Source organism: Pipistrellus hanaki (genome assembly GCF_964339955.1).
Source record: "Pipistrellus hanaki genome assembly, chromosome: 14".
NCBI classification, from domain to species: domain Eukaryota; kingdom Metazoa; phylum Chordata; class Mammalia; order Chiroptera; family Vespertilionidae; genus Pipistrellus; species Pipistrellus hanaki.
In genome coordinates this window covers 52,500,761-52,514,211 of record NC_140516.1, presented here as the reverse complement: position 1 = coordinate 52,514,211, position 13,451 = coordinate 52,500,761, and the positions used below count along the sequence as shown (strand labels likewise).

Below are 13,451 nucleotides of genomic sequence, written 5' to 3'. Positions count from 1 at the left end.
TAAGAAGATAAGAATAACATCTGAATGTCAAAAATTACCCTCGATAGCCATGATGACTAAATGCAACGTGGTATCCTGGATGGGTTCCTGGAACAGAAAAAGACATTAGTGGGAAAACTGGTGAAATCTGAATAAAGATTGCAGTTCACTCAACTGTATGGTATTAACCATTGATTCTTAGTCCAGATCAGTGATCCTCTATTGTGGGGGATTTTGCTCTCCAGGTGACATTTGGCATAAGGGCTATTTTGAGGTGAAGGCAATTGCAAAGAAGCAGATACAAGGAAAGCTCTCTGCCCTCCCCAATCTGTCTAACAGCAAGACATAAGTTTACAAAGGTATCCCTTCGCTCTCCTCTACAAAGAAGGACAGAAGATAATCATCGGAGACCCCTATAAACCCTATCAGCCTGGAGACATCACCAGAGGAATCAATGGAAAGTTTACCAGCTTTTATCTACCATTTATTTCCTCTTGTATATTTATCTTCTCACCCTGCCAACCTTGGATGCCTAAACCTGCTTTCTCCACAAAATTAGTCTTTGTTGAAAATGCGGATATATAAGCCAGAGTTCTAAGCCACCACTTTGAGTTACTCTTTTTCCCCAGGTTGCTCCCACATACAGATGAACACTACATGTTAATAAACATATTTGTCTTTCTCCTGTTAAGTAGGCCTTTTCCTATAGAAGCTCCAGGAAGAACTTAGGTGGAAGGGACATTATTTTCCATCCCCTACGTCCTCAGGAATGAGGCTCTTAACTAGGGAGGCACAGACTCAGATTCCAGCATAGGATTCAGCACAGACATTTTGAAAACACATCCCTAATGCATCTGATGCTTTCCACTGCTTAACACATTGCGGACAGTTCATCAGAATTCTCACTTCATATTATACAGTGTTTTACAAACTACATGTTATTAGCTTGTAAGAACATGTAATAAATAACTTCAAAATGCAACAGGTATTTAATTTTAAAGCGTTCCTTTAACATTTATGTAAAATGTTTGTTTTGTTGTTGTTTTTTTTTTTTTGTACTCATTCAATAGAAACTTATCTGGCTGCTGGGTAAAGCTAGCGATAAAACTACTAGTCAGCAATGTGTTAAGAACATATTTCCATGGTCTCTGATATCAGCCACTGAACCACGTGAGATCACTAGGATGCCACAAATGAGAGCTGTGGTCCTTCACCCACAGTAACGTCTTCATGTGGCTAAGACCTAACATGGGAAATGCATGACCCGGTGGTAGCAACGTGAAAAAGATTTCTGCGTTTAACCACAACCTCCTTGCACAATGTAGTATTAGATGACTTTATGGCTGGTCCTACCACCTTCATTCATCTCTTATTCTCCCACATGAGTCAGAAACACCGAAAAGAAATTCACACATTTTAGAAAGATCTGAGCTTCTGCTTTAAGATCATTTTGAAAAAAGCAAACAAAGAGGTGAAAAACATCAAGCCAAAGGCATTAAACACATCACCTGTTTCTCACACTTTTTTTTTTTTTTTTGTCTTTTCTCTAGGGTCATCTATATCTGAAAGGCGTATCTTTTCCTTACGGAATTCACCATGCCATTATCACTTCCTCTTTCCCCGATCACGTCTACACTCATTTCCTGCAGACAGCCCAGAGGAGGACAACGGTGGTTACTGCAGGCTGAGTTCCCACCACACACCACCGTGTCCAGGGCTCCGGGGAAATGACCGAGAACACAGGGTCGGCCATGGGCAGAGTCAGAACTGAAACTGAGATGGGTCCCACTCCCACACCCAGGTGCTTCTGCTGGTTCCCCCGATGGTCACTGCGCAGATTCGTGGGGCGCTCTGTAGGTTCCAATGTACAAATCCGGCCGTTCTCCCATCAGCCTGCCACAGGCCTCGAGTCCAGTTCTCTCACCTCACGTGGCACTCCTGAGCGAGTAGCCGGTTAGAGTGACTGTTCCCTAAGCAGCTGTGGCCATGCGACCCACATGCCATCGAGAGGGTGACTCGGAAAGAAGGGCCAAGCCCTTCCCCCACAGCGACAGCGGGTGGCTGACAGGAGCACCCTCGGGAGACCACAGGCTCTGGGCAGTGAGGCGACAGCACGTTCAAGGTCCTGGGGGAGGGACCCCATCTCATCCACCTTCACCAAGAGCTAAACAGATAAAAACACCTTCAAAACATTTCTGTAACACTCTCCACACATTTCCTCGGGGGGGTTGGCCTTAAATGTGACCATCGGAAGGACAATGAAGCCGTTCTGTGACAATACTGGGTTATTCTGGTGAGTTCTTAGGGGAAAGTGGCGTTCTGAGACTCCTCCCTCAGATTTACAACCACGTGGGGGCGCTGCAGCTTCTCTATTTCTCTCCACCTACCTCCGACCCGATGTTGGCTACATGGCGCCCCAGCCTCTCTGAGCAGAGGTTTCAGTGTGGCCCCGGGGAGAGGTGGTTTGAGAGAGATCAGGCAGCAGGCCTGTGGGTGACCCTGACGTCAGCAAGGCTTTGTTGGATCACCAGGCTGACCTGCCCTGATCTGGCACTAGGTCCTGAGCATGTGCTCCACGACCCCGGCTCCCGGCTGGGCGTGCCGAGGTCAGGGCCCAGGAATCAAACTTGGATCCTGACCTTAGCGACCGTGCTGTATTCACAGTGCTGATGACACAGCAAACACGTCACATAAAGGCCATGGGATTCTGGGAGTCAGTACTTGGGAGGTGAGGCTGGGAGGGTGCACTGAGCGGGCAGTGGGGTGGGCAGTGAGGACTGCTGGGCAGGGTGGTCCTGGCCACGGCGGCCAGGAGGTCGGGGCACAGCGCGACCGTGGTCTCAGCCAGGAGTGGTTTTGTCCTGTCCCCTGACACAGTGCGTATCTGGAGACATTTACGTTTCTCACATCTGGGGAGGGGATGGGAGTGGCGGGCTAGGGATACTGACATGTCCCACAGTGCTCCACAGAAGACCATCTGGCCTAAATGTAGCCGCTACCCGGACCTTGAGGCCACAGAGAGGGGTGGCACCACGGAGCCAGCTATGGCCAAGGTCAAGGTGAGCTGCAGACATAACCCAAAATGGTCCCCTTCACCAACAACCACAGACACCCCGGCTCCAGCCCAACAAGGCATGGAGTTCCCCCGCCCCCTCCCCTGCCAACCACTGATTTCTCCCTCTAGCCCAGCGGTCGGCAAACTCATGAGTCCACAGAGCCAAATACCAACAGCACAATGACCGACATTTCTTTGGAGAGCCACATTTTTTAAACTTGAACTTCTTCTAACGCGACTTCCTCAACATAGACTCGCCCAGGCCGTGGTATTTGTGGAAGAGCCACACTCAAGGGGCCAAAGAGCCGCACGTGGCTTGTGAGCCGCAGTTTGCCGACCACGGCTCTAGCTCAGCGATTCTCCACTGGGGGGGTGGGGGGTGCTCTCCTCTCCAGGGGAAGACAGTAGACGCGCTTGGCCAAGCCCAGGCAGACGGTCCTCGGTGCTTCCTGGGGGGCCTGGTGTACATCGCGCGTCAGGAACCTGACAAAGGCCACTACGCTCTGACCGCAACATTCCAGGGAATTTTTTTTTCCCCAAAAAAGAAAATCAACAGCGTGGAGAAGTCTCCCTCGCCAAGTTCCTCATCACCATCGTCCTCCGAAGTCAGGAGCTCGTAGCCGCGAAGGACCAGCGGTGAGGAAATGGCGAGGCTCTGATCGGCCATCAGGCACGTCGTTTGGAAGTCCATAAACATGATCTCCGCAGAGTCATGCTAATGTCAGGAAATACAGATGACACGGCGCCAAGTGGCCGAGGCCCAGGGACATCACTGTGCAGCTGGAGCTCCAGGATCTCACAGAAAGAAGCAGACGCGCAGAGCAAGAGAAGGGGAGCCGGGCCACTAAAACTTAAACACGGTGACTTCAGGGCACCGCGCTTTGTTATTCTGCCCGCTGCTGTTCTTGGTGCCCATAAAATATTAGTGTCTGAAGGTCTCAGGTGCCTCTGCCTGGACCTGCTTCCTCCCCCTTCCCTTCCTTCCCTTCCCTCCTCTTCCCTTCCCATCCCTCCCCTCCTCTTCCCTTCCCTTCCTCTCCCTTCCCTTTCCACCCACAGGGCCATTCCCAAGACCACTGCCCAACAAAAGTCCATAGCTACCCAGCTCCAAGGTGAATCCCCAGAGAACCCCACAGGCAGCATTGCACACAGGGTGGAGTTCATCTTGGAGGGCAGATAATTCAGAATCAGCACATTACAACTTCTGGGACCAAAATAGACCCCCCCCCCCCCCCCCACACACACACCTGTTTTTATAAATAAAGTTTTATTGGAACACAGCCATCCATGCTCATTCATTCATTGTAACAGTGGCTACTTTTATTCTATTGTACAAAGACCATTTGGCCCTCCCAAAGCCATACTTAATCATTACTATTTGGTCTTTAAAGAAAAAAAAAAAAAAAAAAAAAAAAAAAGCTTGCTGCGGGATTGGTGTGGCTCGGTGCTTGGGCGCTGACCTATGAATCAGGAGGTCAGAATTCAATTCCTGGTCAGGGCACATGTTTGGGTTGCAGGCTCCATCCCCAGTGTGGGGCATGCAGGAGGCACCTGATTGAGGATTCTCTCTCATACTCATGTTTCTCTCTCTCCCTCTCCCTTCCTCTCTGACATCAATGAAAACATACTTTAAGAAAGAACGTTGCTGGCTCCAGCTCTGGGTCATTAAGACAAATCTCACTGGGAAGGTGAGGGCTCCCAGGTGTTTTCAGCCCCTCGGGACCAGAGGCGCTGAGTCTAAGGCACACTGTCTGGAGGGCTCCGCACAGACCCACGCGGGCTGTGACCGTGCCTCCCCGCGGGCGGCACAGTGCTCCGTGAATTAAACCCACCGGCCCCCGTGGGCGGAGTCTGTCACACAGGGAGACAGCCCTCCGCCGGGTCCAGCAGGGAACCCTCTGCAGCCACCAAACAAGTCAGTCCAAGACTGGTGGCCGCGCGAAAATAGGCCCCGCCAGAGTCAGTGGAGAGAAATGGCCCGCCTTGAGGCACGCAAGGGGAATGGATGCCACACAATGATAGTGACCAGTCATTAGCAAACGTTGTAGTTCATCATTAATAATTATGTATATCAGAACATTGTAAAACAAGTTACAAAAAATTTTAAAAATGTTTCTTATGTACTGTTACATTGGCTGGGCTGCAAAATATTCATTGTGGGCTGCATGTGGCCCGCGGGCTGTGAGTTTGGCATGCTCGGTGTAGGTTATGCTAGGACAGGGCAGATGGGGCAGTTACAGCATGTGAGCTGTGCCTACAAATCTCAGGCTCGGATTCCACAGCGTGGCCACCTGGGAAGAAATATGTCCCATTGCACATCAGACTCTGAGGGACAGAGCCCTGAAGGACAGGGACAGTGAGTGAATGTGTGTGTGTGTGTGTGTGTGTGTGTGTGTGTGTACATGCATTTGTATATACAGGGCGGGGCAAAAATAGTTTACAGCTGTATGTGAAACAGAGTTTATTCTTGTATTATTATTTAGTAACTAGAGGCCTGCTGTGTGATATTCATGCAAGAATAGGCCTTCCTTCCCCTGGCTTTGCTCCAGCCACCCAGGAGCCTGCAAGTCCTTGCTCCTGGCCAAAGCTCCCGTAGCTTCCTCCGCTGCCACCCCTCCCAGCAGCTCCACACCTGCTTTTGCAAATTAACCCTCCATCTTTGTCAGGTTAATTTGCATAATCACTCCTGATTGGCTGTGGGTGTAGCAGATGTATGGTCAATTTACATGTTTCTCTATTATTAGGTATGATCACTGTGTTATTCTTCATGGGAACAGCTGTAACCCACTGTTGCCCCGCCCTGTAGTTGAGGGGTGGGCCCCACACAGTGAATCCAAGGTTCTGCAGCTTTGACCTTCTGGGTTAAGGGACCCAGAGTCACACAGAATCTCTTTCCCTCACACATTTCGCTTCAGGCAAATAAAGCGGAAATTTCCTCAAGCCAGAGGCGCTCTTTGAGAACCCCAAATGCACGCCCGTCTCTCCCCTGCCCTCCGCCCGCCTGGAGCAGGCGTCCCGACAGTCAGATCCATCCGGGAGTGTGTCCCGGGCCTGAAAGATCTCCGAGCGCTGGCTAGACATAAACTTGTCAAATTAATTACAGCCTTTCATGTCTGCGCGGTTACAGCTTTAACACATTTCACAGCCACTCTGGTTAATTAACACGGTGTTAATGGCGGAAATCGCACCGTGAAACCATCACGCACAGGTGCCCTCCCGTGTTAGTGCCGTTACCTTTAAATACCTTTCCCAAGAGGGAAGTCGCTCATGCAGACGCCAGAGCCGCTCGAAGAGAGGGAAGCAGAAAATCGAAGTTTGCACAGAGAGAGAGAGAGCTCGGGCCTCTGGCCGAGGCCCTGTTCCCACCCAGCCGCCTGGAGAGGGGCACCCAGCAGGCCCAGGGGCCCGCCTGCCACGTGACGTGGGGGCAGAGCACATCCTGGCCCAGTGGCTCCACGAAGCGCGGCTGAGGAGGCAGGAAACTGCTGCTGCGGCCTGGGGAGCCCAGCGATGCTTCCTTTAGAAAATGCCCTGTAAGTATTACACACACATTCACATACAGAAGCACACGTGCACACACAGTCACACACATGCCCAATCACACATCCACACACGTGCATGAGCATACACATATTCACACACATGCACACACTCTATTATGGAGCCAACCCACCAATATCAACCGTGTGATTGGCAGTGAAAGGGTGGCACTCAGCGCTCTGGGCACGGTCCGATGTGCAGACGCAGGGACCACGGACAACCTCTGGGGCCGGCCTTGTCCTCGCCTGCCCTGGGACCACGTAGGGCCACGCAACCCTTAGGTGACCTGGGCCACAGTTTCTGCCGCTGCACTTGGTTGGACGTGTCGTTGGGACAAAGGGTGGAGGGCCAGCCTCTCCTGTCCCAGGATCTCCTCCGGGGAGCCCCCAGCGCAGACCCCGCAGGGCGTGGCCGTGGCCTGGAGCGCAGCTGGGGCCTGAGCTGCCTCTGGGAGCCGGTGAGTGACTGAGAGGCCGCTCTTGGCCACCTGGCCGGCTTCGCACCCAGCACCTGGCCTCGGGGGGGAGAGGGGGGCAGGGGGGGTCTGTGCTGGGCCCCCCCGGGAAGCGAGGGCCACTCACCCGCCCGGTAGCTCCAGCCGGGAATGTGGATGGACAGCTGGTTGGTGTGGGCACTGGCGTGGCCGCCGGTGTGGCCGGGAGTCCCGTGGTCCCTGCTCCCCTTCCTCGCAGTGATCTGCCCAGTCCCCGCCTCTGCGAGCTCTGTGCTTCCCGTCGGAGGGGGGCCACGCCAAGGGCATGTGCCGGCCCCCAGCTGCCCCTGCCCCACGGAGGGGTGCAGGGCGGGGACCCAGCGAGGGCCCAGGAGGCTGGGGCCCTCCGCCAGGGGCTGCTTCAGGCCGCTGCCCATTGGCCCTCCGGAGGCTGGGCCGCCTGCCCCCTCTGGTGTCAGCCTGTGGGAACTGCAGTTCAGGTGGAGCGACAGGACAGACCTGTGCTTCTGGGGGCCGGCCGGCTGCGATGGCTCCGCGGGGACGGAGAGGGACCGGTCCGGAGAGCAGGGGGCGTTGGGGCACGGCCGAGACACCCTGAGGTGCACGCAGGAGCTGAACAGCAGCGGGCCCGGCCCGGACGGCGGGCGGCCTGAGAGCCTGTCCCCCCCGTGGTCCCCGCCCGCCGCCCAGCACTGGTGTCCGTCACACAGCCGTGCGTGGGCCTCGGGGACCTCCAGCCGCAGCCCGGGGCTGCTTCCGGAGGGTTCCGTGCAGGCGAGAGGTCCGTGGTGCCGCCCTGGGTCAGCGCCGCCAGCCAGGGCAGGGGGGCCCCTGGGCTGCGGGTCCGGGGCCCTGCACCGGGTGCACAGCGGGCCCCCCCCAGGCCCCCACACCAGGGCCCTGGCGGGGGGGCCCACGCGCCTGGCGGTGATGGTGATGGACGCGAACCCCCTCTGGGGGCTGCCGCCCGGCGGCCGCTCCTCCTCGGGGGTGAGGGCGGGCGCAGGTGCAGGCGCCCCGGCGGGCGGCGGAGGCCCTGGCTGGCCGGGAAGCAGCGCGAAGGCCCGGCTGATGGCGACTCCGCTGCGGGTGGCCAGGGCGCGCCTCCCGGGCCACGGGGGCGGCTGGGCGCCAGCGCAGGGCACGGGCACGGGCACGGAGGGCCCCTTCTCCGCGGGCTTGTGCTCATCCATCAGCTGCGAGATGACCAGGGAGGAGATCATCTTCCTGTTCTGGGATGCCAGTGCCTCCTGCAGACGGAAAGAGAGGGGGTTACTCCAGCCTCGTCCTCCCGTCCTCCCAGCGCCCGCCCAGGCTCTCTGAGGCCGCAGGGCGCTGTGCCCAGCACTCTCCTCCGAGGTCTCTACCCCCTGCCAACGCCGCCACCTCTGCGCCTGCAGCCGGGTCTGTGTGCGGACCGAGGGCCGTCCTGGACGCAGCCAATGCTTGTGGGACCATCCCCCCTCCCCACCCCCGGAGTGTCTGCTCTGTCTGTTTATGGTGTTTGTGGGAGGGGAGCACCCCCTTTCCCTAATCACAGGCCCAGGAGCACCTGGTCAGACCCACAGCCCACGGCTGGTCCTGACAATCTGAACCGTGGGGGCAAGGTGGCATCTAAACACACCTTAGGAACAGCAGCCCCTTTTCAGAAATTACTTTCATTGATGTCAGAGCGGAAAGGAGAGGGAGAGAGGGAGAAACATCAACTGTGAGGGAGTCATCCATCGGCTGCCTCCTGCACGCCCCCTACTGGGGATTGAGCCTGCAACCCAGGCCTGTGCCCTTGACCAGAATCAAACCTGGGACCCTTCAGTCCACAGGCCGACGCTCCATCCACTGAGCCCAACCGGCGAGGGCTGGGGCCACTATTTTTAAAATCGGGCAGGTTTTCCTTAACAAGCAATCACACCCTTCCCATCGAACATCTCCCCCAATGCGGCAATGGCGGAGCGTCACCCCATCTGTCCTTCCCCGAACCTGGCTTTGAAAACAGACGCCTTTTATCTGAAATAAAGCGCGCTGGTGTGAGGTTTCGTTCGAACAGGAGAAAACCATCTGATATTGAAGGGGCGCTCGAGGGCTGCGGGGTGGGTGGTGAGCTGGCTGTGGCTCTCGCTTTGCTGGCTCCTCCCCCCGCCCGCCCCACAGACTCTGCTGTGCCCTCAGCGCATGGACCGGACCGCGGGCTGGGCAGGAGGTGGGGGCCCCGCTGTGAGTGAGGACACTCGGGGGAGCGCGGGCCCGGCTGGGCAGAGCTGGATGCAGACCTGGGCCCGGCTGGCCCAACACGTGTGCCGGCCCAGAGCCTCAGCGTGGCTGTCACGTGTCATCGTGTGTTGACTGCTCAGAACACATGAGATGTTTCAGGTCTCATGTCCGCGTTTTACAGAAAGTAACCGGTGAGCGTCCTCTTGGAGGTGGGGTGCAAAGGGCGCCCACGCCCCCCCCAGATGTGAGAAACGCAATTGTCTCCAGGCATCGAGAGAAAGGAGACAACACCTAGGGCCCCGATGGCAACATTCACCAGATTCTTAACGGGAGAGGGAAGTCCCCAAGCCAGTCCCACTGTGACTTGGAGTCGTCAGCCTGTTTTTAGCGACGACGACGAGGAGGAGGAAGGAGGAAGGCCCCCGGAGGTGCTGACACCTCCACGCCCCCCAAGGCGCGGGAGCGGCCCTGCGGACAGTCTGAGCGGCCTCGTCCCGCCGGGGAGTCACTGGTCGGCGTCGGTGCGGACGGGACGGCAGGCAGCTGTTTGTAAGCTCACTGCTCTCCGAGCCCACGGCTCACCCCGACCTTCCCCACGCCCTGGCCATCGCTCCCTCCCCACCGTGGCCGAGGCTGTGGGAGATGCCCTTCGGGAGATGCCTGGTCAGCCCCCCGCCCCGAGGCCCCCGAGGCCCCCGAGGCCCCTGAGCCCTGGCCCAGCACCCCTGGAGGAGGATGCGTCTCTCTTGGGTAAGACTCCCACCTGCGGGGGGAGGACAGCCGCGCCCGGCCCACCCGGGGTGGATCCCACGCGGCTCCCGAGCCCTCTGCCTCCTTCCAAAGGCCGGTGCGCTCAGCTCAGCGAGAAACCGGCCACGCGAAGCCGTCACCGCCCTCGGAATGGCATGGGCTCCTCCGGCCTGAGCTCAAGAACCTCGGAGCCTTCTACCCCCTGTGATGACATCACCCCCCCTGTGATGACGTCAGCAGAATGTCCGGGCCCCCCTCGGGGGAGGGGCGTGCTGTCCGCCTGTGCGTCTCTCTTAGCAGGGACAGAAATCGCCACGTTGATGTTTATATCTGAGGCCCCTCTGACAAGTCAAAACAAAGCTCACACAGCCACTACTCCAAAGGTGTGTCGTCCTGGCTGGTGTGGCTCAGTGGACAGAGTGTCGGCCTGCAGAGTGAAGGGGCCCGGGTTTGATTCCAGGCAGGAGCGTAGGCCCAGGTTGTGGGCTCCATCCTCAGTAGGGGGCATGCAGGAGGCAGCTGATCAGTGAGTCTCTCTCATCACTGATGTTTCTCTCTCCCGCTCCCTGGCCCTCTGAAATTAATAGAAACACACTTTTTAAAAGATGTGTCCAAGAGCTATTTTACCCACTGCCTCCCTCAGACGCCCATTTCTCCTCTTTCTCCAGCTTCTCGGGACTGACTTCCCACCCTGGGTGAGAATTAACAAAACATACATACATGGAAACGGTCATGGTGCTCATGGTAATGCAACAGTTTTACCCTTGATTGCAAAATCAGAAACCGGAAACGAGACTGATGACATAGAAGGCGTTTCGCTGGTGAACTTGGACTTTGGGGAGAGAGAACTTTGCTAATCAGGGTCTCCCGTCGACACCCCAGGGTGGTGCCTGCGCAGGCGCTGGGGGAGGTGCCAGGTGGCACCGGCATGGACGCCGGGCGCAGGAATGCACCCAAAGGAGCCAAGGCCAAGGTTTGGTTTGGCGGCTCCCGGGAACGGGCACAGCGGGAACAGGCGTGGCCCCGAGGGGCGGGGCAGCAGGAGGAGAGACCAGGGAACAGAACCCGCTACAGCCGTGGGCGGAGGGAGCTGGGAGGAGAGCCGGCAGCTCTGGCTGCTGGAGAAACAGGTCCGGCAGGACTGGGCGGGCCGAACATGAACTTGAGTGAGGGCCACACCGCCAGCCTCACGGGCTCTCCTGTGGCAACACCAACTCCAACCAATGGGGCTGCGGGGCCAGAGACACGCTCTGCTCCGAGGTCAGCGGTCAGCAGCTCGACAGGGGAAACCCTCACAGGCCGGGCCCCACGCAGGGTCACGTGTGGGGGGACCAATAAAACCATTGCAGTAAAAACATGACCAAACCCACCTTTACTTGTGATACATAATTAATAGAAAACACAAAGCACATGTGTACATACGTCGAAATGGCGGAACTCTTTTTTTTTGGAAATAAATGGGAGATGGCGATGTAACCACGAAACTACGTACGTCGAGTTCAATGTAACCCAAGGACTGCCTGTATATATATTGTATATAAAAGCCTAAGTGACTGTTATGACCAGTCGCTATGACACCAGGGGGCAGATGCTCAATGCAGGAGCTTCCTCCTGATGGTCAGTGCACTCCCACAGCCAACCTCCCAAGGTCCCTCCCTCCAGCCAGTCCCTCCCCCAGGTCAGCTGGCCAACCTCCCACAACCCCTCTCCTCTTCTCCTCCCCCACCCACCCCCCAAGTCTGCAGGCCCCATTGGGCAGGCCCAAATTGGCCCAGCCCTTATGAGGACTGGAAGAGACAGCCCTAATCGGCCCTGAACCGGCCAGGCCTAGGGACCCCACTTGTGCACAAATTCGTGCACCAGGCCTCTAGTAAAATACAATTGTCAGTCTGAGTATAAATGTATGTGGAAGAGAGACCAGCCAAGGTGACTGTGATACGAGCGAGATATTGCCTCGCTACCTACTGAAACATACTCCGTTCCGTTAGAACAACGGGGTGTCCGCAGAGGGGAGGATGGAGCCATCCGGGGAGCAAAACCACGTGAGATGCCCACACACACACGGGACCGTGAAAGGGACCTTTCAAAGCCAACGGACCAGAGCAGCACAGGACACCGGGCGTTCCTGTGAGGATAAACTCACAGTCTGGTCCCTCTTTAGAGCCACACACAAAACTAAACTGCGAAAGACTTAAGCGCATCCACATAAAAGAGTGACATTAGAGAATAATGGGAGGCTATTTTTTGTAATATTGAAAGTCTCCTGAAAGGAGACAAAACACCCGGAGGCCATAAAAGAGGAACATCTGATGATAAAAGAGCCAGTAACTTTTATATGGCAAATGTTACTACTTAGCAAATTAAAGGACACGCAGCCGGCTGGAAGGAAATGTTAACAGGCTCACTGCCCCGGCCGTAAAAGTGCCGCACGATCACGCACCCCGCCGTGCGGCCAGCCCGCCGCGACAACGAGGCGCTCCTCGGGGGTGAAAGCCCGAGAGGAAAGGGAGGGAGGAAGGAGGGGACACGGCTCCGCAGAAAAGTGGGTGCAACGAGGTCACGGGCATTAAATGAGGCTGGAGCTCTTCGGCAGTTAGGAGGAGATAGTTTAAAACACGCTTACCTAACAGAGATAAAAGCAATAGTTTGTGCATCAAAGGGTATTATTACGAACGCGAAAAACACTACCTACAGAATGGGAGGAAATACTTACAAACCACAGCACCAACAAGGACCTGGAATCCAGGCTACATAAGGAACTCTCCCAACTTATCAGCAAAAAGACAGGAAGCCCGATTTAAAAGTGGGCAGAGGACTAGAAAGGACAGTGTTCAAATAGCCATCATGCCCATGAGGAGATACTCAACATCGTCAGCCGTTAGAGAAATGGAAGTCAAAGCCACGGTGAGAAATATTGCCCACCAGGCGATTATAACCAAGTCCAGAGCAGCACTAACAAAAGACAGGGTAGGAAGCGCAGGTGGGATGCGGGGAAGCATCCGGAGACACGGCCGGTGAGGAGACAGAGGGGCGGCTGCTGCGGGAACAGTCCGCCGCCTCAGAGAGGTAAGCGTGGAGTTCCACGTGACCCTGTGACCTTACGTGCATACCCCGAAGAGTGGACAGCCACTCAGACAGATGCTTGTCTGCACATGTTCCTGTCAGCGTTGGAAGCAACCCAAGTGTTCCTGAACCAATGGATGGATGAACACGTGGGTACACGACTGCACAGTGGAGTCCTGTGCAGCCATGAACAGGCATGAAGCACAGATTCCTGCTGTACCATCCTCAAAAATACCATGTAACGTAAGAAGCCACACAAACATCATGTATGTAATAGGAGCCAGGCACAAACATCATGTGTGTACGAGGAGCCACACAAATGCCAGGTATGCAAATTGAGCCATATAAACATCATGCATGTACATGGAGCCACATAAACATCATGTATGTAAGAGGAGCCAC

General features: G+C 56.1%; 1 protein-coding gene across 1 annotated transcript in view; it reads right to left on the bottom strand.

The window, feature by feature from the left end:
- Positions 1-13,451, bottom strand: part of LOC311632725 ((E2-independent) E3 ubiquitin-conjugating enzyme FATS) — a 62,186-nt gene that overhangs the window by 19,586 nt on the left and 29,149 nt on the right. The window contains exon 2 of the mRNA XM_084904498.1: positions 7,156-8,278. Within this exon, the coding sequence (XP_084760624.1) occupies positions 7,156-8,278 (1,123 nt within the window). The remainder of the gene's footprint in view (positions 1-7,155; positions 8,279-13,451) is intronic.